The sequence below is a fragment of the Pygocentrus nattereri genome, chromosome 4, assembly GCF_015220715.1.
Source record: "Pygocentrus nattereri isolate fPygNat1 chromosome 4, fPygNat1.pri, whole genome shotgun sequence".
Taxonomy (NCBI): Eukaryota; Metazoa; Chordata; class Actinopteri; order Characiformes; family Serrasalmidae; genus Pygocentrus; species Pygocentrus nattereri.
The window spans coordinates 47,461,459-47,482,969 of record NC_051214.1 but is presented as its reverse complement, the minus strand read 5'-3'; the positions used below and the strand labels follow the sequence as shown (position 1 = coordinate 47,482,969).

At 44.6% G+C, this 21,511-nt stretch overlaps 1 protein-coding gene across 1 annotated transcript in view; it reads right to left on the bottom strand.

Annotated features, from left to right (window-relative positions):
- Positions 1-791: 791 nt before the first annotated feature.
- slc30a1a (solute carrier family 30 member 1a) overlaps positions 792-21,511 on the bottom strand; it is a 21,713-nt gene continuing 993 nt past the window's right edge. Inside the window, exons 1-2 of the mRNA XM_017695655.2 lie at positions 21,281-21,511; positions 792-6,384 (exon numbers count right to left, since the gene is read on the bottom strand). The exon at positions 21,281-21,511 is cut by the window's right edge and continues 993 nt beyond it. Coding sequence (XP_017551144.1) covers positions 5,417-6,384; positions 21,281-21,511 — 1,199 coding nt within the window. The 3' untranslated portion in view covers positions 792-5,416. The remainder of the gene's footprint in view (positions 6,385-21,280) is intronic.

The window sequence follows — 21,511 nt, the reverse complement described above, 5'->3', positions numbered from 1 at the left end:
CGTGGACGACTGCGACAGGAAAGAGGAAAGAACCCCTCACACGTACAGCCACGTTACTCTGACCCAACGCTCACTTTACAAACTGGACTCGTCTGTGAGAGACTCAAAACGCCGGGCTTTCGTCCCTCTCCTGCCTCAATTTACACCAAGAGGAGACAACACCCAGTAAGGTCTCCTCTACAGGGCTGACACAACTGAAAACACAACATCACACATTTTTGACAAAAATAATCACAAAAGAAAGCAAAAGTGCAAAGTATAACCAAAACACCATGGAATTCATTGTGTTGGATGACCAACTGTTCTCTGCGGTCAGGGACGTTGGATTTCTTGCTGGATAATCTTTGCAGAACATTTGTTCCCTGTAAACTCATTTATTGTCAGCTTTGGCTGTTGGCTGGTCGCTTTAAAATAAAGAAATAAAAAGCTGTTTTCCTGTGCTACCATAGCTTTTTTTGTATATTCTGATGGTTGTTGGTGTATTTTGGTGGTATAACTAGGGGCAGTCGTGGGCTGGAGGTCAGGGAACTGGCCCTGTGACCGGAAGGTTGCCGGTCCGATCCCCAGCCCTGACAGTCCGTGACTGAGGTGTCCTTGAGCAAGACACCTAACCCCCAACTGCTCCCCAGGTGCTGTGGATAGGGCTGCCCACCGCTCCGGGCAAGTGTGCTCACTGCCCCCTAGTGTGTGTGTGTTCACTAGTATGTATGTGGTGTTTCACTTCACGGATGGGTTAAATGCGGAGGTGAGAGAGCGAGAGAGAGACAGCAAAAACACAGAGGAACTGTGGGTAATGATACCAGTCATGTTTAATTCACAAGAACAAATCTGAACATGAACATATCAGAAACAGCTGGTGTTCTACGTTCTACTCTAAACCCTAAAATCCTCAGAACTATAATAAGCACAGAGAGAACTCGGAGGCTGTGTGCGCATCTTTGCTGTATTGTCCAAAATAAAATAAAAAAAGTCAAAGTAACTATGAGCTATGACAAAGGCAAGAGTCCAACACGCTTATGTAGTTCAGCACATTGCATATGTTTGCTTTGAGAATCTAAAATGCATCCATAAAATTACCATTTCATAATTCAATAGTGCAGGGAATGATCAGAACTCCACAGGACAGGCCGTGTATTTATGGACCAAGTTTGACGGGAAGGTTTTTTTGTTTTTTGTTTTTTTTTTTAAAAACTGCTCAGCGAGTCCATCTTATACCAAAAGTGGGTAATAATGAGGAAAGATCTCATGCGGAGGGTTTAAATGTTCAGAAATGTGTGCAAAACATTCATTTAGGTGTCCACTAACACCAACAGTTCAGCAGCAGGCCATTGAGCTGTTAATGGGAGGCTGTACGGAGAGTGACTTTAGCTCAAGACCAGCTCAAGCCGTTACAGCTGGGATATCACATCACACTGGGACACCGAAAAAGCCTTAAAATGCACACATTCGAACCTTTAAGCTTTGGCATGCACAGCCGCACCAGCTTTTCAGGTATAGGGAGCCTCGCTGCTGTGGTTAATGATTTAAACCGGACACATTACTTCCGCAGGCTGAAAAATACAGGACCTGTCCTTCTGCGCACTAAAAAAAGTGAACCGATTCAAACATGTATATCATTTCCATGTGAACAGAAACGTTAGAGCTGGGCAAATATTGATAAAAACTGAATATCACAATCATTTCTAAATATAACGTGGCATGGCATGCGATGGCGAATGCTGACATTTTTCAGCAAATTTTAACTTACAATAACTGTTTATCTGCTGAGTTTAACATATTGGTGAAAAGTTAGAAAATCAACAGACCATGTTATTTATCAGGGGGTGCCCAAACTTCTGTACAAGACTGGACTCACCTGGGGGTCCACAGTTTAACTACACACTCCTATAACTCGGCTACCTTGCATTGTAATCCCTGTAGTTACTGAATAATAGGCTTTAGTATGGACCATGTCTGAGGTTTTAAGGGGTTAACTGCTATTATAGCAGGTTTTTTGAGGAGAGGCAGACACTTAGGGACCCCAGGAGCCAGAGGACCCCATACGAACACAAATATATAGATATGTACATACAGCGTACGCTCAGGGATACCAGAATGCCTCTTAACTGCTTTTACAGCAAGTTTTTTTTTTTTTAGCACTGTCTAAAGTCGGTAATTCCCCATAAAATCCGAGATTACAGGGCAACTTGAGGGGAAGCCCCCACATGATAAGGTACACCCCCATTCCCAATCACTCAGATGAAAGAATCAGCTCGAATCTGACCTGTACACATTTACAGAATGGATGTGGTCTAATTAAGTTAAGATGAATACATTTGTACAGTACAGTAAAAGTTAAGCATATTTACATGAAAGAAAACCTAATATTTAATCTTGTTTATGGATTTTAAACAATTCCTTTAAATCAATCATGATCAAGGTGCACAGGATAGAACTGAAAAGCCACGGTTGTTTTATGGACATTAAAGCATAATGTTCCTTATTTATTAAACATATCAGTGAAACTGAAATCAAAAACAGTTTAATAATATAAAGATACATGTGATATATCACTCAGCTATGACTGACAATTCTGCTTTTCAGTTTATGTATTTTGGCAGTAATTATGTTCATGTATAAACTGTATTCATATAGAAATGATGTACATATTGAGATCATCGTAAATTCAATGCAATACTTTTTTCAGTGCATTCATACAAAAAAAATAAAATAAAAGAAAATAATAAGAATACACAAATACCCTTTCCCCAAATTCAAAATCCCACCATAACCCCCCCAAGACCTGGAGTCTTCATGTTTTGGTTCAATCAATAGTGTCATTCACTTTCCAGCTCCGCATTCTGGTCACTAAGCTACCTAAAGTTTGGTCATGCAAAGCCACCATACGAATGTTTTCAGAGAAACTTGAGCTAAAGCTGACGAGGTCCCTTAAAAACACAGCGAGGAACTAAAACAGATGCAACAGCGCAATTTCCCCTCCACACACAAACATTCCAGCATCGGCTGACTGACCGAAACGAACTTCTGCTCAAGTGACACAACAGTGCGACTCGCTGGGGCGTCAGCTTTTCCGTAGAAGGCGAAACACAGTGGCTACTCTAAACTCATTTCAGTGTTATTTCTAACTATTCTGAATTATAGGCTTGGTGAACTTGTACTGACACTGCAGTCGGGACCTAAATACAAAGGATCTGACCCAAAAACAAACAGACGAGCCAAAAAAAGTGTCTTGAGGAAACAAGTCTGAACACCAAAGTTTAAAAATCACAACTACTAAAAAAAAAAAAAAAAAAAAAAAAAAAAAATCTACAGCATAGTTGTCGGTTTTACAAGAGGTGGGGAAATTGCCCACGTCCTTTTTTCCCCATTTTACTCAGCAAATCTAAATATTATAAAAGCTTCTGGAAAGAAAATATTTAAATCACTAAATAACTTAAATACATAAATTATCTCCACCACAAAACTGCAGGCGGCAGAGAAAATAAAACTGTTTACAGAGGGTGAGGGAACGGGGGAGGGGAAATGTAATCATGACAATATTACTAATAACAGCAACAATAATAATAATAATAATCATAATAATAATAATAATAACTGTAGTAGTAAAAAAAGTCCTAAAACTTGGGCCAGCAGCTCTACTCGCAGTTTGCATGTGTTTGTTGCACGAGATCCACAAGAGAAGATGCAGGAGCTCTAACTTCTGAACAGAGAAGCTTTGGCATACATACTCACACAGATTTGGACAACATGACTGCACACACACACACACACACACACACACACACGCAACAGGCCCTGCTTCAGTGGCCCGAGGTCAGAGGTCATTCAGAATATAAGCTTCAGTTCTGCTGCCACGGTAACTGGCAGTGAGGGCTCGTGGTCCAGAGGTGAGAGAGAATCAGAGTCAACAGCAGAAACATCGCAGCAGATTTCTCACCAACGTCCGGAGGTGGCTTAGACTGAGCATGTGCATCATATGTATATATGTATATGACACACACACACACACACACACGCACACACACACTACACAGTACTGCGCAGAAATCTCAGTACTATCATTTTTAGTAAGTGTATTTTTCCGCCTTTAGCCATTTGCTAAACTTTGAAGACCTCCACTCAACCGATACGCTTTTCTTAATTTTCTATGTTAAATAAGTCAACACATCCTCCACACAGAACACACTTAAATATGATATTTGTCCACTTTTCCACTTTCTTTTGCCCTAGTTCAACATACTGTGTGAAAATATATAAAAAAAAAAAACATTAAACATAAAACTCACCATAACCTTTGCACAGGCCACATTTTGCTTGCATTAACATGTGCAGACGTGTTCTCTGCGTAGTGGATGCCTTACTTTGCTTTCGCTTGAGGGGGGCCAGGTTTCATGCAATTTGTCGGGGCGCCAAAACTTTTGCACACGACTGCATATCATCAGAATAAATACAGACAGACACAAACACAGTAAAAAGTAACGAGAATTTCTCATTTTTGAAAATGCAGCCAACATCACCAGCAAACTTGAATAAGAAAGTTTAGTTCCCGATTCCTCCGGCGCAGGAATCCGTTCACAGTCTGATTTAACCACGAAGTACGGATTAAATAAAACCACCACAAAACGCTGAGCAGAAACCTGAAAATGGACAAACGAGCACACAGCCGGATATAAAATCACTGCTTACTGTTTTAATGCTATTCAGATTTATTCTAATATTAGTGACTTTCTAAGAAAATTCACAGATAAACCGCTTTCAGGTCCAATTTTCAGGTGCCTAAAACGTTTACACAGTACTGTATATCTGTGTGTGTAAACACACACACACACACACACACACACACACACACACACACACACACGGTGCAAAGGTATTAGGCACCTCATAAGCTCCTGAATGTCAATATGCCATGTAATAAAAACTAATCAACGTAAGAAAAAAATAAACAAGCACCTGATGGTTAGAACACTAACCCAGGGATTTCTATTCGATTCCATCAGCAGCGCACCTGACAGCATGATGAAGTACTGATTAGTTAAGCCAGGTACTGGAGGATGACTACAAATAATGATGGGCCTCCTTGAGGAGAACCCAAAGTAACAGCTCATTACGCTGTATTCATTCTTATATTATTGTTTTGTTTTGTTTTTTTTTACAAAATAACGCTGTCCAGATAAATAGCTTTTCACTCCTAAGACTTTCAGACAGTACTGTGTATATGTGAGTGTGTGTGGCTCATGTGCAAGTAGGTTTGGTTTGAACAGTTAACAGCAGAAGCCTCCTCTGGTCACAGCAGGTCTTCCTCTCGTGTAAATGAGTGCTTCTTTGACAGTTCAGGTCCATTCAAAGGCATTGCAGATTTCAGTGGCCCCTTTCAAGATTGCACGGTTTGTCTCCTTTTCTTTCTTTCTCTCTTTTATAAGGACGACTCCACCTCTCTGGCGACGATCACGTCCTCCTCGGCCTTGGGCGCCCCCTGACCTTTGATCTCCTGGTCCCTCACAGCGTTTTCCAACGATTCGTTGATGACCTCCAGCATGGCTGTGGTGGAGGCGGCCGCAGCGATTGCCTTCTGGCCCGCCGCCCCGGCGATTTCAGCCGGCTTGGGGCCGTCGGCGGAGCCGCAGCAGAATTTGGGAGCGCACTGCGTCCTGCAGGACAGCTCGCAGAGGGACGCGCGCGACTCGGAGTTGACGGTGACGAACTCCGGCTGGATGGTGGTGGCGTGGATTCCTTCATCGTGGAAGAAGGCTTTGATGCGCTTGGCCACGTCCATGTAGGTGGCAGGGTCGTGGCACTTGATGTGCGCAGTGGCGATGATGCGGCTGCCGGCCAGCTGCCAAATGTGCAGCTCGTGGACGGCCAGAACGCCCTCCAGCTCCCTCAGCCTCGAATTCAGGCTGTGCATGTCGATCTGCTTGGGCACCGTCTGCAGCAGGATCAGCGCAGACTCCTTCAGAAGTGGATATGTGGTATACAGCAGGATGCAAACCATAATCACACACAACGTAGGGTCCAGGTAAAGTACCCAGCACGGTCCAGCTCTGGCCAGAGGTGTTTGCATGTCCTGCAGGTCGCTATGGTTTCCATGGTCACCATCCTGCAACTCCACCAATGTGCGGTTGATGTGCCGGTGGTCAGTGCAGTGGCTGTTAATGCAGGGGTTAATGCAGGGCACCCCGGGCTCGCACGGCTGCCACATGAAGGTGAATATGGTGGCGTTGATAACGACGATGACGGAGCCTAGAGCGTCGCCCAAAACGTGCAGGAAAACGCCCCGCATGTTGAGCTGTGAGGCCGAATCATGGCTGTGGTCATGCTCTGGGTCATCGTAGGAGGCGCTGCCATTCAGCTGGACGTCTACGCATTCGCCATGAGATGAGCCTGCAAAGAAGGGCAAAACAATAACAAACAATTAGGTCTAATATGACCAAGTCAACAGAGTTAATGATAAACACTGAAGATTGATTTTTGGCCAGGATGTGTGATAACAAGCGTTTTATGACCAAAATAAACATCACCAAACCTCCTCCAGCACTTCACCAGATCGTAAAACCAGGGATGTGCACAAGAGCTCAAGTTAACCATTCAGTGTGTCGGTATTCAAAATCTGAAATCCCTACACAGGTATTTTCTACGTTTAATTACAGAAAGACGGAGAAAACAGAGACTAACCGTTCAGCAGCCACGTTTACATGCAGCCTAATAATCTGTAAATAATCGTCCATGTATTTCTGGGACCTGATTTCAGCCAAAAAGTCTTATTCTAAAAATCAATCTTGGTGGAGAAATACATTATACTGCCAAAAGTATTCGCTCGTCTGCCTTCACACGCATATGAACTTCAGTGAGATCCCATTCTTAGTACATAGGGTTTAATATGATGTCGGCCCACCCTTTGCAGCTATAACAGCTTCAACTCTTCTGGGAAGGCTTTCCACAAGGGTTAGGAGTGTGTTTATGGGAATTGTTGACCGTTCTTCCAGAAGCACATTTGTGAGGTCAGACACTGATGTTGGACGAGAAGGCCTGGCTCACAGTCTCTACTCTAATTCATCCCAGAGGTGTTCTATGGGGTTGAGGTCAGGACTCTGTGCAGGCCAGTCAAGTTCTTCCACACCAAACTGGCTCATCCGTGTCTTCATGGACCTGCTTTGTGTACTGGTGCACAGTCATGTTGGAACAGGAAGGGGCCGTCCCCAAACTGTTCCCACAAAATTAGGAGCATAGATAGATAGATAAGATAGAACCTTCATTGATCACGGAGGGAAATTGCAGCATGAAATTGTCCAAAATCTCTTGGTGCTGAAGTTTTAATAGTTCCTTACACTGGAACTAAGGGGCCGAGCCCAACTCCTGAAAAGCAACCCCACACCATGATCCCCCCTCCACCAAACTTCACACTTGGCACAATGCAGTCAGACAAGTACCGTCTCCTGGCAACCGTCAAGCCCAGACTCGTCCATCGGACTGCCAGATGGAGAAGCGTGATTGGTCACTCCAGAGAACACGTCTCCACTGCTCTAGAGTCCAGTGGCGGCGCTTTACACCACTGCATTCCACGCTTTGCACTACGCTTGGTGATGTAAGGCTTGGATGCAGCTGCTCGGCCATGGAAACCCATTCCATGAAGCTCTCTACGCTGTTCTTGAGCTGATCTGAAGGCCACATGAAGTTTGGAGGTCTGTAGTGATTGGCTCTGCAGAAAGTTGGTGACCTCTGCGCACTATGCCCCTCAGCATCTGCTGACCCCGCTCTGTCATTTTACGTGGCCGACCACTTCGTGGCTGAGTTGCTGGCGTTCCCAATCACTTCCACTTTGTTATAATCCCACTGACAGCTGCCTGTGGAATATTTAGTAGTGAGGAAATTTCACGACTGGACTGCACAGGTGGCGTCCGATCACGGTACCACGCTGGAATTCTCTGAGCTCCTGAGAGCGACCCATTCTTTCACTAATGTCTGTAGAAGCAGTCTGCAGGCCTAGGGGCTCGGCTTTATACACCTGTGGCCATTGAAGTGATTGTAGCAGCTGAATTCACTGGTTTGGAAGGGCGAGTGAATAATTTTGGAAATATGCGATAGTCCCCAAATAAAACTTACTGTTTTCAGATTTATAACTTTCACCATCATTGACATCTTATATAAAACTCAGAAGACACTTGTAGGTTCACTGGAGGTTTGAATAATAATTAAAATAGCTGTGTGTGTGTGTGTGTGTGTGTGTGTGTGTGTTGTAGTTATGGTAACCACTAAAGAAATCCGAGTCTCTACAACAAACCACTCTGAATTACTACTGTTACTCTGACTGAATAGAACACTGACGGAACTGCCCATTAATCTCTCTCTGAGAAAAAGACCCTAAGGGTCAGTGTGTGGATCCTTCAGTCCCTCATCTGCAACTCGTTTTATAGTCCTTACTAAATAAAGTAGATACTGAATAATAAGCCACATGATCGATAACTGAGTATGAAGCCCGTTTTTAGACCCTGCTCTTGGAGATCTACCTTCCTGCTGATTCCTGATGCATCCCATTATTTCCTGGGGTTAGATTTGGGTTAGAGGTGAAATGTGCAGGATCTCCCGGGAGTTTAACCCACTCAGTGATGAGCAATTGGCTCTGAAAAGGTGCAGCAGCATTAAAACAGCCAAAAAGGTATTTTCTAAAAGCCATTAAAGTGGACGGGTGCATGGAGGGCGTTGTGAGGCAAATTAGTTCCCAAGCAAAACTTACTTTTATCACTTTGTCCACATTTTACAAAGTGATACATTCTCAGATTTCCACCCATAAGAACAAAAATATAATTAAACCCGCAGCACATGGATGATCTCAGACAACGCTCGGACAGTTTCTCGTGTAAGACTCCTTTAGAATCACGAAAGACAAAGTGGTTAATTATTAATTTGTTACAACAGCTTGACGAGCAGCTCAGACTCAATATGAGCAACATCACACTGCAATCCTGCGACTGTGACACAACCTGGATCATAATAAGGTAACAGCATCACTGCTGGGTCACCTGGTTAAAGGCTGACTAGGCAAAAACACTGAGAAAACCTGCATTAACACACAACCTCGCTTCCAGAAGCTCTGCTCAAACTTTACACTACAAGATCAAAATGATGATTAAAAATGAAATAAAAAAAAAAAAAATATGCGGCTTTTAAACTTAAAGCAATTGGGTTAAAATGAAATGTCAAGTTCATTAAACTTCAAGGAATAAAACAAATTACTGAGCGCAAAATGCAAATTATTGTTCGGTTAACTTTATATCAAGTTTAATGAGCTTAAAATGTTGTTAAAAACCTAACTGGGTTATTTTTATATTTAAAAGGTACATAACGTAACAGTGTAAAGATGGTTTGAAAACGACTCGTCAGCTTAAATAACTGCGAATAAGTGATTATGTAATGATGATGAGGCTAAGCTTTTAATTATGTCTGTTGTCTTTTCACACCAAACCATGGCGAATGCCTATTTACATCTCAACCACCAGAACATGCAGGATTTTTTTAAAAATCTGTGGTTATGTCTACTCATTTTCTAGATTTAATTCAAATTTTTGTCGTGTTTTTACCATAAACTGTCAAAACTGGGTTTTTTTTTTTTTCTGTTCAATTTAGGTTTAGTGGCACTAAATTTGACGTACTTTACCAGAGCTAACAACATGTTTAGGTTTACATCACTACAGGGGGAGATACGTTAAATCTCGCCAGACTTCTGTGATGCTTTTGTGGAGTTATCACTGCATTATAAAGAAAATAAATTGCAGTTTCACAATGACGGCCAAGATACTGGGCTATAAAAGGGCCTGTGATACCAAGGCCAAGGCAGAACGCAGAAACAATCCTCCCTACGATTATACAAGCCCAAATTTAGCCACAGAATATGAACTTCGCTCTGTTCAGTAAACCTGCTAAACTCATCATAAAAGTACGTCTTGAGCTCATCGTGTCAGCAAGACAAGCAGAAATCCAGCCAGGCTCATCCGGATATACTCAGTATATTAGTGGCAGGGCTTAAAACGTTTTTAGAGTGTTTAGACAGAAAAACGATTCCGACTTGGCGTGAAGTGTAAAAATGTGATGAAAAAAGGAATTTTTACACACTTGGTGTGAATAGCCCTCAACAGTCCAGCTCCGCACTTTAAAATCAATGAGGCATTTCTAACATTCGCTGTTGAATGCTGTACACTGACACCTCCGCACTGCAGCATAATGAAAACAAACAAACTAAATTTAATTATAAGCTTATTATCAACTCTGAAATCCACCCTAAGCAGCTGAGCACACAGAAACAACCCGGTCATCAGTAATATTTCACACAGAGTTCTGCAAGACCATTTAACTAAAACAGCCACAGGCTCGCGTGGCTGTGACGTCAGTGTGTCAGGAAAACACGGAAACTGGAGGTTTTAAATGAGTTCTTTGTTTCGTGGCATACAAATACTAATAAGGCAAATTTGGAAACATCTGGAGGCTGACAGGGACTTTAACACTCACTCTGGTTTTTATTACTGGATTACACAACAAGGTCTCGGGCGAGTTCAAACGAACACAAGAGGTAAAAGCGGAGCTCAGAGTGAAACTCTTCAAAAGGACATAACAGGATCTCCGTTCACTAAACTGACCCTTCCTGCGAACAACAGGCCAGTTCACACTAAACATGTTTCAGGATCGTTTTTAGGCTCTCGGTTTCAGACTGAACGTCTATGTTAGAAGAAGCACATCACGCATTTGTCATGTTAACTGCAGCTGAATTAGAATTAGAATTAACAAGTCTCTGTGTTTGCACACTGAAATTAGACCTCTGCATTTGACCCACCCGTGCAGTGGAACACCCGCATACATGCACACTAGTGAACACACACTAGGGGGCAGTGAGCACACTTGCCCGGAGCGGTGGGCAGCCCTATCCACGGCGCCCGGGGAGCAGTTGGGGGTTAGGCGTCTTGCTCAAGGACACCTCAGTCATGGACTGTCGGCCGAGGGGATCGAACCGGCGACCTTCCCTAACCTCCAGCCAACGACTGCCCCCCAGTTCCTACTGTATTGTGTTGTTGCTGCTGGATGCCTAAATTTCCTTCGGGATCAATAAAGTATCTCTCTCTCTCTCTCTCTCTCTCTCTCTCCATCCATTCATCCATCCATCCAAGTTCAGCTGTGCTGATCCATCCATCCATCCATCCATCCATCCATCCATCCATCCATCCATCCATCCATCTCAGTTCAGCTGTGCTGATAATAAACTGAAACATGCATAAAGAAGTGAACACGTGCAGCAAATACAGTGAATGTGTAACAGTGAGCCGAAGGCAGTGTGGCGGAAGGTGAGCGTGAGCCTGTGCAGTGCTGGGCTCACTGACTAATCTCTGTGTTCGGGAGGCCAGAATGTGTCACAGAATGACTCACAGCCCCAGCTGGCTGTTTCTGCATGCATGTTTGACGCAGGAAAAGGGCCCATCTCAAGAAACGTTTCCTTTAAACAAGAAGAGTCTGATGTACTTTGTGAACGAGAGGGGAACCCCCTGAGCCTCGCAGGCCCTCAGAGAAGGCCTAATGGTTTTAAACCTTCTCTGAGTAAAACTGCACGTCTGTAATTTGAAGTTCATTTTTTATATAACAGAATAATGCTTGTACGTAAACTCGGGCAGCACTGCCTGTTTCAGGACGTTTAGGGCGGAAATAAAAGGGTTAAACACTTGAAACATTCAGAAAACTGACTAAGGAACAGTTTTTCTCCAGTATGTCTGGGTGCTTACAGGTAAGCAAGCTCTCCTATTGGTCAGGACTTCAAGAGCTGAAGAGAAGTCCTAATGTGCAAGAGTAACCAATCAACGTTACTATGAAGAGACAGATTAACCCAACCCATCGCGCTCTGATTTCCGGAGGGTGGGAGGGGTGTCCCTCTAGGTCTTCCGGAAGTTCTCGATATGTAACCAAGTGGCAGGAATAATCCGTGGGTTATTAGAAGCGGAAAACAGCGGCGGCAGCTGTGCACCAGAGCTCACAACTGAGAGGGTCACTGTGAAACTGCTACAAAGTCAAATTTAGACTTGTGTGTCTGTCTTCAAGTGAAAGATGGAATGTCTTACAGAGACATTACAGCTTGAAATATCGGGGTTTAATCTAAAATTTACAAAAATCCTAATATTAACCGTTTAAGCATAAAATTTCAACACAATATAAAAAAAACAGCACAAATGTAAACATTGTATGGAAATGTGAAGACCTACTTTAAAGACGTCTTTAGCTATTCTGGGCGACTCGTTTACACAGGCACATGACTTCGTATCACCGTAAAGCGGGTGGATTTTACGCTACAGAAATAACGACTCAAGACTCGTTAATATATTCAGAAAGTTCTGATTTCTAGGGTTTAATTTTTTTGGGGGTAAATTTGTTATTACTATTTCTTTCAGTATTCTTATTTCCTATTATTGTCATTATTATTATTATCAATAATAATAATAATAATGTTTTTTATATTTCATTTACCATTTTCACTTTCCCTGCAACCCAGAAGGATAAGCGGCTTAGAAAACATGCGTGTTTTTATTTGTGTGATCTGTATGTTAGAGAGAGGTGCAGATGAAGTTTTACGAGAGAACTTTTATTTATCTGAGCCTGTCAGAGTAAAATCTAATTAGAATCTCTGTACGCTTTAAGGTTCATTAAGGGTTCTTTGTTTATTAAAATGGTTCTATACACACCCATGAACATTCAAAGAACACTTTGCATCGTGAAAGAGGTTCTTCCCAAACCAAACACACACACAGCTCCAGCACAGTGTGACTCGGCAGCTGGTCAAACAGCTAAACTGACCTGCTGTTGTGCCGGTCAGTCAGAAATCATCATGGAAAAGCTGCATATTTGGTTTTCTCAGGAAAACATTAAAAATAAACAGACAGTGGCTGTAGATAATTAGTTCATGGCAACCGGTTTACGGATTCGTTCTGAACATATTACCGTCATGTGGAAGCGATGCTTGTTAGTTGTTACTAGTTAATACACAATCCGTAAGTCGTGGTGCAACCAACTTTGGGAAGATGATTCCAATTGAAAGTAACTAACGTAACTGAGGACTAAGTAAAGACTCTATGCACAAACGTAAGTAGGCAATGTGACATTAGTGCACTAAAATATCTTAATTTTATTAATTAAACTGCACAAATAAGTGTTCTACTTCTCTGTAAGGCTAATCCAGTCCTAATTTTCGACGCTTCGTTATTGTTTATGCACCAGCACAAAAAAATATCAGATATCAGCATCAGCCCACAGATCCCACATCAACGCATATGTTTAGAAAAAACCCAGAGATCACATTCTGCTCTGAACATTAGTCCTACAGAAAGACCAACACACAACAAAAACAGATTAAAACCACAACTCAGCACCGTGAGGAAACCCACCCAAATCAAACTGAATGAGCTGATAAGACACACAAACCACAGCGTTTCTCACAAAGCGGAAGATGTTGTTGGGCAACCTGCCTCAGCATGAAGGAACTTCGCTGACTCACTGAGAGGCCATGCACAACAGAGCTGTTTAATGCTCCTCGCTAATAACAGTACAAGCATAACTGATTCATTTATGGCTCAAGCAGTCACACAGGCTTCATAAGACACTGGAGAATCGCAGAAAGCAACCAAACTGAACCCAAACCTGGAACTTCTAGGGAAATCTACGTGGGGGGTTCGAGATACACTTCATAGCTTAAATCCATAACAGGTTATAAAACACAGCCTCTCGGACTATCCCGCTGGTTTCTGCACGTGTTTTTCCGTGACTGAACTATTGGCGACTCGGGTTTTAAGCTGTAGCAGAGATAAAAGAACAAACATGGAGCTGCTGCTGACATTAATCCTTGGGGACCTCCAGCAAATACCAAAGTTCTGGTGAGAATGACGCTCTCCCCTCCACCGTGTGGCGTGAACGATCAGTGGTTCTGCCACTACAGGTGCAATTATGTTCGGACAGTCCAGGGGTCGGCAACCGAAACGTTAAGAAGAGCCGTTTTGTCCTTCCAACAAAAACGAAACCACTTTGGGAGCCACAACATTTTATGCCCATTTTACCCTCTTGGCTGTAAATATGTCTCAGTATGTGTTAAAGTACTAGTATAAGCTAAAAATATAATAATAACAATAGCTCTGCTTTACGCTTTAGCTCAGCTATAGCTTCTCTCACATCTCCGGCAGGAAACTTTCACGCAAAAGGAGAACAGTTCCTTGTAAAATGTCTCTTAACGTTTAACTTTTCATGAGGCTGAAGTCGCTTCATACTCGTCAGCTTCTTGTTCGAATTTTTACCGGTTCCACCTGAAACGGGGCCCGAGGCGCCGGAATGAAACTGCTGCACCATTTAAGATGGAATGACAAACTTCGAATGAGAGGCTGAATTCAGTTTTGCGACTTTTTAGGGTTTGACACTATCATTGCAGATTAACAGCATCAGGAAATCAGAATCAGAAGAAGTTTTATTGCCAGTGTCAATGAACAGGATTCACAGACTAGGAATTTGCTTCGGCATGAAGGTGCAACATAAAAACAAGTAGTAATAGGCATGCAAAATTAAGTCCACATAAATAAATACTCTATGCAAATATATAGATAGAATGAATAATGTACAACAGTACTATATACAACAGTGCAGGTGGAGAAGTGCAATTCAAGTAAAGTGACCAAGGCAGGGTTATAAAGAGGTAAGTGACATGATTATATATTGGATTATATATGGTATATATATAAACCAGCTGGAGTGATTATAAATGTAAATAAGTCCGTTTGACTCCAAATTATCGATGCTCGTCTTAAATCTTTGTCTTTTTGTTAGCTGCTAGCTAGGCGAGATTGTTGTCTGTGTTGCTTTGGTGACCAGCAGTCTGCGTGCTGATCTCCAGGGCTAAAGGGCGAATTAGCAGATATACATAACTCCAGCGTTTAAGACCATTTATTGTTAAAACTGTGTTAGAACCATCCGTAGAGCTTTATTTCACTGCAAAGGAGAATTATTTTATTTTTTCCTAAAAATCTAATACTTATAAGTAAAACACATATGCCCCCAGTTTAGTGTATAATCTATTGTATACTGATCAATGACTCTGGATGAACTCCTGCAGCAGCCAATGAAATCTGAGAGCGTGAAAGAAGAAAAAGTAAGCACAAAGAAAATGGCCAAAAGTCAGTCACCTGTGGAGCGAAGCTTTTTAATGAGCCGAGTTTAAGATGCAATCGAGTTTATGTATTTACGAGAGTTTGCGAGTTCTGTTTGGTTTAGGAACAGATTAAAAGTCGTGTGTGATCCCTAATCGTTTTAATAATAATAATAATAATAATAATAATAATAATAATAATAATAATAATAATAATAATAATAATAAGTGATACTTTTTTGGTCCCACAACCGGGGAAATTCCACCTCCGCATTTAACCCATCCGTGAAGTGAAACACCACATACACACTAGTGAACACACACTAGGGGGCAGTGAGCACACTTGCCCGGAGCGGTGGGCAGCCCTATCCACGGCGCCTGGGGAGCAGTTGGGGGTTAGGTGTCTTGCTCAAGGACACCTCAGTCATGGACTGTCGGCTCTGGGGATCGAACCGGCAACCTTCCGGTCACAGGGCCAGTTCCCTAACCTCCAGCCCACGACTGCCCCAACAATGTTTACAATGTGATCCCCAATATTTCAGCCACTCCAAAATGATCTGCAAAAACCAGTGGGATTATGTGAGATGCCCTGACTATTTATTATCTGTTAAGACTTTAAAAGTTGTGTAGTGTACCCACGCCTGAACAGGTGGTGAAAATGGATGGCTTATAAACAGACATAAATGCTATGATAATACACCTTTAAATGCACTCATTTGGGTTCTGTAACCACAAAACTCCTCTTTTTGGTGCTGCTCTGATTGCGACATTCACTTATTGTACACACCCATGTCTCCTTGTAAGAATCTCAAACACTTAAATAAAATGCCAAAGCAAATAAATGTTGTTTAGAGAAAGTACTGCAAACATGCTTGTGTGTTTCACGGGTTCATTCAGCACACAGTGGAAGCTTTGGGTTAAATTTAAAAAACCTACTTCAATCAAACTCCTGTAGCTCATTACAGACGAGGAAACCACAAGCTCAGAAACCACAACAGTGCATTTGCATTATCCACAGTCATAGGCAGGTGCCAGGATGTAAAACTGCCCGAGCGTGGAGGAACTTCCCACGGTCAGAAGCCACATGTGTGACCCCTCCCAACAACAATACAAGCAGAACTTAAGAGCTCCAACATGACGTTCAAACCAATCACATAGCAAAACGGACATATTAATAAGCATGAAGGGAAAAAAACTTGATCGGCAGATTACGGATGTGAAACTGGGGCAGATCGATTTGGGGTATAATACCTTCTTCAATACTGCAACTGTGACTTTGGTTCGTATAGCCGGCAGTAAGTCAGATTGGTTTCCAGTCAGGGTTGGACTCCGTCAGGGCTGTCTGTCGTCACCGATTCTGTTCATAACTTTTATGGACAGAATTTCTCAGAACAGCCAAGTGGCGCAGGGTGTCCTGTATGGTGGCCTCAGGATTTCACGTCTGCTTTTTGCGGACGATGTGGTCCTGCTGGCATCATCATGCCGGGACCACCACCTCTATCTGGACCAGTTTGCAGCCAAGTGTGAAGCGGCTGGGATGAAAATCAGCACCTCTAAGTCTGAGACCATGATCCTCAGTCGGAAAAAAGGGTGGAATGCTCTGTCCAGGTCGGAAGTGAATTCTTTCCCCAAGTATACGTTCCGACTCTCACCTCTGGTCACGAGCTTTGGGTAGTGACCGAAAAAACGAGATCACGGATACAAGCGGCCGAAATGAGCTTTCTCCGCAGGGTCGCCGGGCTCTACCTTAGAGATAGGGTGAGAAGATCGGCAATTCGGGAGAGGCTCGGAGTAGGCTCCACGTTGAGAGAAGCCAGTTGAGGTGTTATGGGCTTCTGGTAAGGATGGCCTCTGGACGCCTCCCTAGGGAGGTGTTCCGGACATGTCCGGCGGGGAGGAGACCCCGGGGAAGACCCAGGACACGTTGGAGGGATTATATCTCTCGACTGTCTTGGGAACGCCTCGTTATCCCTCCGGAAGAGATGGAGGAGGTGGCAGGGAAGAGGGAGGCCTGGGCCTCATTGCTTAGGCTGCTTCCCCCGCGACCCGGACTTGGGTAAGCGGTTGAGGATGGATGGATGGACATCTATTGTCTGTAAATTAATTTGCAGGCCAGATTTTTTGGCCAAGAAGACAACAACATCCATTTTTCTGGCATTAAGCTTGAACATTGAGAGCTTCAAACTACCAGTTAGCTGTGATGGTTGTGATATCCCATATACTTCACATGGGTTTTATTCTGCTTCTGATTGGTGAACTCATCTACAGGCAGATCATTTGTTCCATGCAATTAGGATAAACCAGCGGTCGGCAACATGCAGCTTTTACGGCCCCTGTTGTGGCTCCACAGCAGAATTTGATTTTTAGGTGAAAATAAAATAATTCTTCTTATTTTTATCCTGTACTAGGACACCAGCACATACAGAGACATCTTTATAGCCAAAATGGACATAAAACGCTGTGGCTCCCAGAGCGGCTGGATTGTTGTTGAAAGGACAAACTGGCCCTTCTCAACATTTCAATTGTGACTCCTGGTCTAAAGTCTCCAAACATGTTTAGACAACAAAAACTGTTGATGGCATATTGAACGATAACAATTGCAGCTTGTGCGATTTAAAAAACATTGCACTCTTCTAAACTGCAGCTTTCAACTTTCAGCCCTACATGAAACCAAGTCTGAAAACCACAATGCTTCTCCGAGATGAAGGTGCTGCGTCATCTCTGGTGCATCTGACCAGAGACTCATATCTCCAATCTTGGCCCTCGTCACACTTTCCAACCCTATGAAGCATTCAGCCCAAATTAAACAGACATCTAGAGTAAATGTGCTAAACCTTAAATACCTACTATAACCAAAACTGCTGTACCAACTAGAACTAAACATGTACTTAATCTTACTGTCCCTCAAGTCCATTATCACATACTATAAGTGAAAATGAACTATACCTACTATATGCACATCTCCCTTTCCAAAAAGCTGGGACAGGGGAACCAAAAACTGGTAAAGATATGCAGCACTTAAAAAAACGAGCGGTGGAACATCTCACAACCAATTAGGTAAACTGGCAACAGGCCAGAAACATGACTGGATATTAAAACCATCTTTCAGAAGTAAAGATGAGGAGGTGTTCACCACTCTGTGGAAGACCGTAGAACAAACAGTGCAACAATTCAAGAATGTTTCTCAACGTAAAACAGCAAACAACTTGTGGGTTTTTCATCATCTACAGCACAATGTCATTAAAAGATTCAGAGAGTCCTGAGAAATCTCTGTATGAAAGGGACAAGGCCGAAAACCAATACTGTCCGACCGTGATGTTCAGGCCCTCGGGCAGCGCTGCACTAAAAACACTCAATTCTGCAGTGGAAATCACTGCATGGGCTCAGAAACACTTCTGAAAACCAATGTGTGTGAACACAGTTCGTTGCTGCAACCACCAACACAAATTACAACTCTACTGTGCAAAGGCTAAACCATAAATAAACAGGACCCAGAAACGCTGCCGCCTTCTCTGGGCCTGAGCTCATTTCAGATGGACTGAGGCGAAAAGGAACGTCCTCTGGGCTAAAGAGCAGAGGGACCATCCGTGCACAGTTCAAAAGCCAGCATCTGTGATGGTATGGGGGTGCACTAGTGCACGTGGCATGGTTGACTTGCACATCTGCGAATTAGGAATTCAATGATTTGCACATTTTGGTTTTATTTACATTTTGTACAGCGTCCCAACTGTTTTGGAAGCAAGACTGTATCGACTACAAATAACTTTACCGCAGCTTCGCTCACACCACACCTGCTGTACCTAAAGCCACCATAACCTGTTACACCCTTCATAACTGGACCTGTGAACTAACTGCTCTATATACAATAACCAGCCTAAACGTGCTGTTCCCACTGTAACTACATCACAACTGTTCGCTTAGTATATCTGAACCTACACTCAGAAAAAGACTGGGTTCTTTAGGGGTTCTTTAGTAAAGGCAATGGCTCTTTTTACAGCCATGAGATCCATACTGAACCACCTGTATGCTTAACCGGTTCTTTGCAAGGCGAAACTGTTCTTCAGATTGATGGACAATGTGCTGTATACCACATCATGCTTGTAATAGTAGCAGAACCCCTTTGGTGTGACAGTGAGAGAGAGAGAGAGAGAGAGAGACAGAGACAGAGAGAGAGAGAGAGAGAGAGAGAGAGAGAGAGAGAGAGAGAGAGAGGGAGAGAGGGAGAGAGGGAGAGAGGGAGAGAGGGGGGGGGGGGAGAGAGAGGGGGAGAGAGAGAGAGAGAGAGAGACAGGGAGATAGAGAGACAGAGAGAGAGATAGAGAGACAGGGAGATAGAGAGACAGAGAGAGAGAGAGAGAGAGAGAGGGAGAGGGAGAGAGAGACGGAGAGAGAGAGACGGAGAGAGAGAGGGGGGGAGAGAGGGGGGGAGAGAGGGGGGGAGAGAGGGGGGGAGAGAGGGGGGGAGAGAGAGGAGAGACAGGGAGAGAGAGGAGAGACAGGGAGAGAGAGAGAGAGAGAGAGAGAGAGAGAGAGAGAGAGAGAGAGAGAGAGAGAGAGAGAGAGAGAGGGGGGGTGGGGGGGGGGGAGAGACGGGGAGAGAGAGAGAGAGGGGGAGAGAGAGAGAGACGGAGAGAGAGAGAGAGACGGAGAGAGAGAGAGACGGAGAGAGGGGGGAGAGAGAGGGGGAGAGGGGGGGAGAGAGAGGGGGAGAGGGGGGGAGAGAGGGGGAGAGAGAGAGAGACAGGGAGAGAGAGAGATAGAGAAATAGAGAGAGAGAGAGACAGGGAGAGAGGGGGGAGAGAGAGAGAGATAGAGAGAGAGACGGGGAGAGAGAGGGGGAGTAGAGAGACAGGGAGAGAGAGGGGGAGGAGAGAGAGGAGGAGAGAGACAGGGAGATAGAGAGAGAGACAGGGAGAGAGAGAGGGAGAGACAGAGAGAGAGAGAGGGAGAGAGATAGAGAAATAGAGAGAGAGAGAGACAGAGAGAGAGGGAGGAGAGAGACAGAGAGAGAGACAGAGAGAGGGGGGGGGGAGAGATAGAGAGACAGGGAGAGAGAGGGGGAGAGAGATAGAGAGACAGGGAGAGAGAGGGGGAGGAGAGAGAGGGGGAGAGAGACAGGGAGATAGAGAGAGAGAGAGAGAGAGAGAGGGGGAGAGAGAGAGAGAGAAGGGGAGAGAGAGAGAGCGATAGAGAGAGAGACAGGGAGAGAGAGGGGGAGGAGAGAGACAGGGAGAGAGAGGGGGAGGAGAGAGACAGGGAGAGAGAGGGGGAGGAGAGAGACAGGGAGAGAGAGGGGGAGTAGAGAGACAGGGAGAGAAAGGGGGAGTAGAGAGACAGGGAGAGAGAGGGGGAGTAGAGAGACAGGGAGAGAGAGGGGGAGTAGAGAGACAGAGAAGGGGAGAGAGAGAGAGCGATAGAGAGAGAGACAGGGAGAGAGAGGGGGAGGGAGACAGGGAGATAGAGAGAGAGAGAGAGAGAGAGAGCGATAGAGAGAGAGAGAGAAGGGGAGAGAGAGAGAGCGATAGAGAGAGAGACAGGGAGAGAGAGGGGGAGGAGAGAGACAGGGAGAGAGAGGGGGAGGAGAGAGACAGGGAGAGAGAGGGGGAGGAGAGAGACAGGGAGAGAGAGGGGGAGTAGAGAGACAGGGAGAGAGAAAGGGGGAGTAGAGAGACAGGGAGAGAGAGGGGGAGTAGAGAGACAGGGAGAGAGAGGGGGAGTAGAGAGACAGGGAGAGAGAAAGGGGGAGTAGAGAGACAGGGAGAGAGAAAGGGGGAGTAGAGAGACAGAGAAGGGGGGAGAGAGAGAGAGCGATAGAGAGAGAGACAGGGAGAGAGAGGGGGAGGAGAGAGACAGGGAGAGAGAGGGGGAGGAGAGAGACAGGGAGAGAGAGGGGGAGGAGAGAGACAGGGAGAGAAAGGGGGAGTAGAGAGACAGGGAGAGAGAGGGGGAGTAGAGAGACAGGGAGAGAGAAAGGGGGAGTAGAGAGACAGGGAGAGAGAAAGGGGGAGTAGAGAGACAGGGAGAGAGAAAGGGGGAGTAGAGAGACAGGGAGAGAAGAGAGACAGGGAGAGAGAAAGGGAGAGAGAGAGACAGGGAGAGAGAGAGAGACTGATTGATTCTCTTTACCTGTCCGTTCTCTCCTCTCGGTTCCCGGTACCAGGTTGTTGGTCTCCTCCGCGGCGTTGTTGCCGCTTTTGGTGGTCTTGTTGCCGGTGGTCGTCTTCTTGCCCTTCTTTCCGCCGCCGCCGTGCGAGTGCCCGTGTCCTCCTCCTCCGTGCGCGTGCCCGCGGAACATGCAAAGCCCCAGAAGGTTGACCGCGAGCCCCAGGGCGCCGACCACCACCACCACGCGGGGGA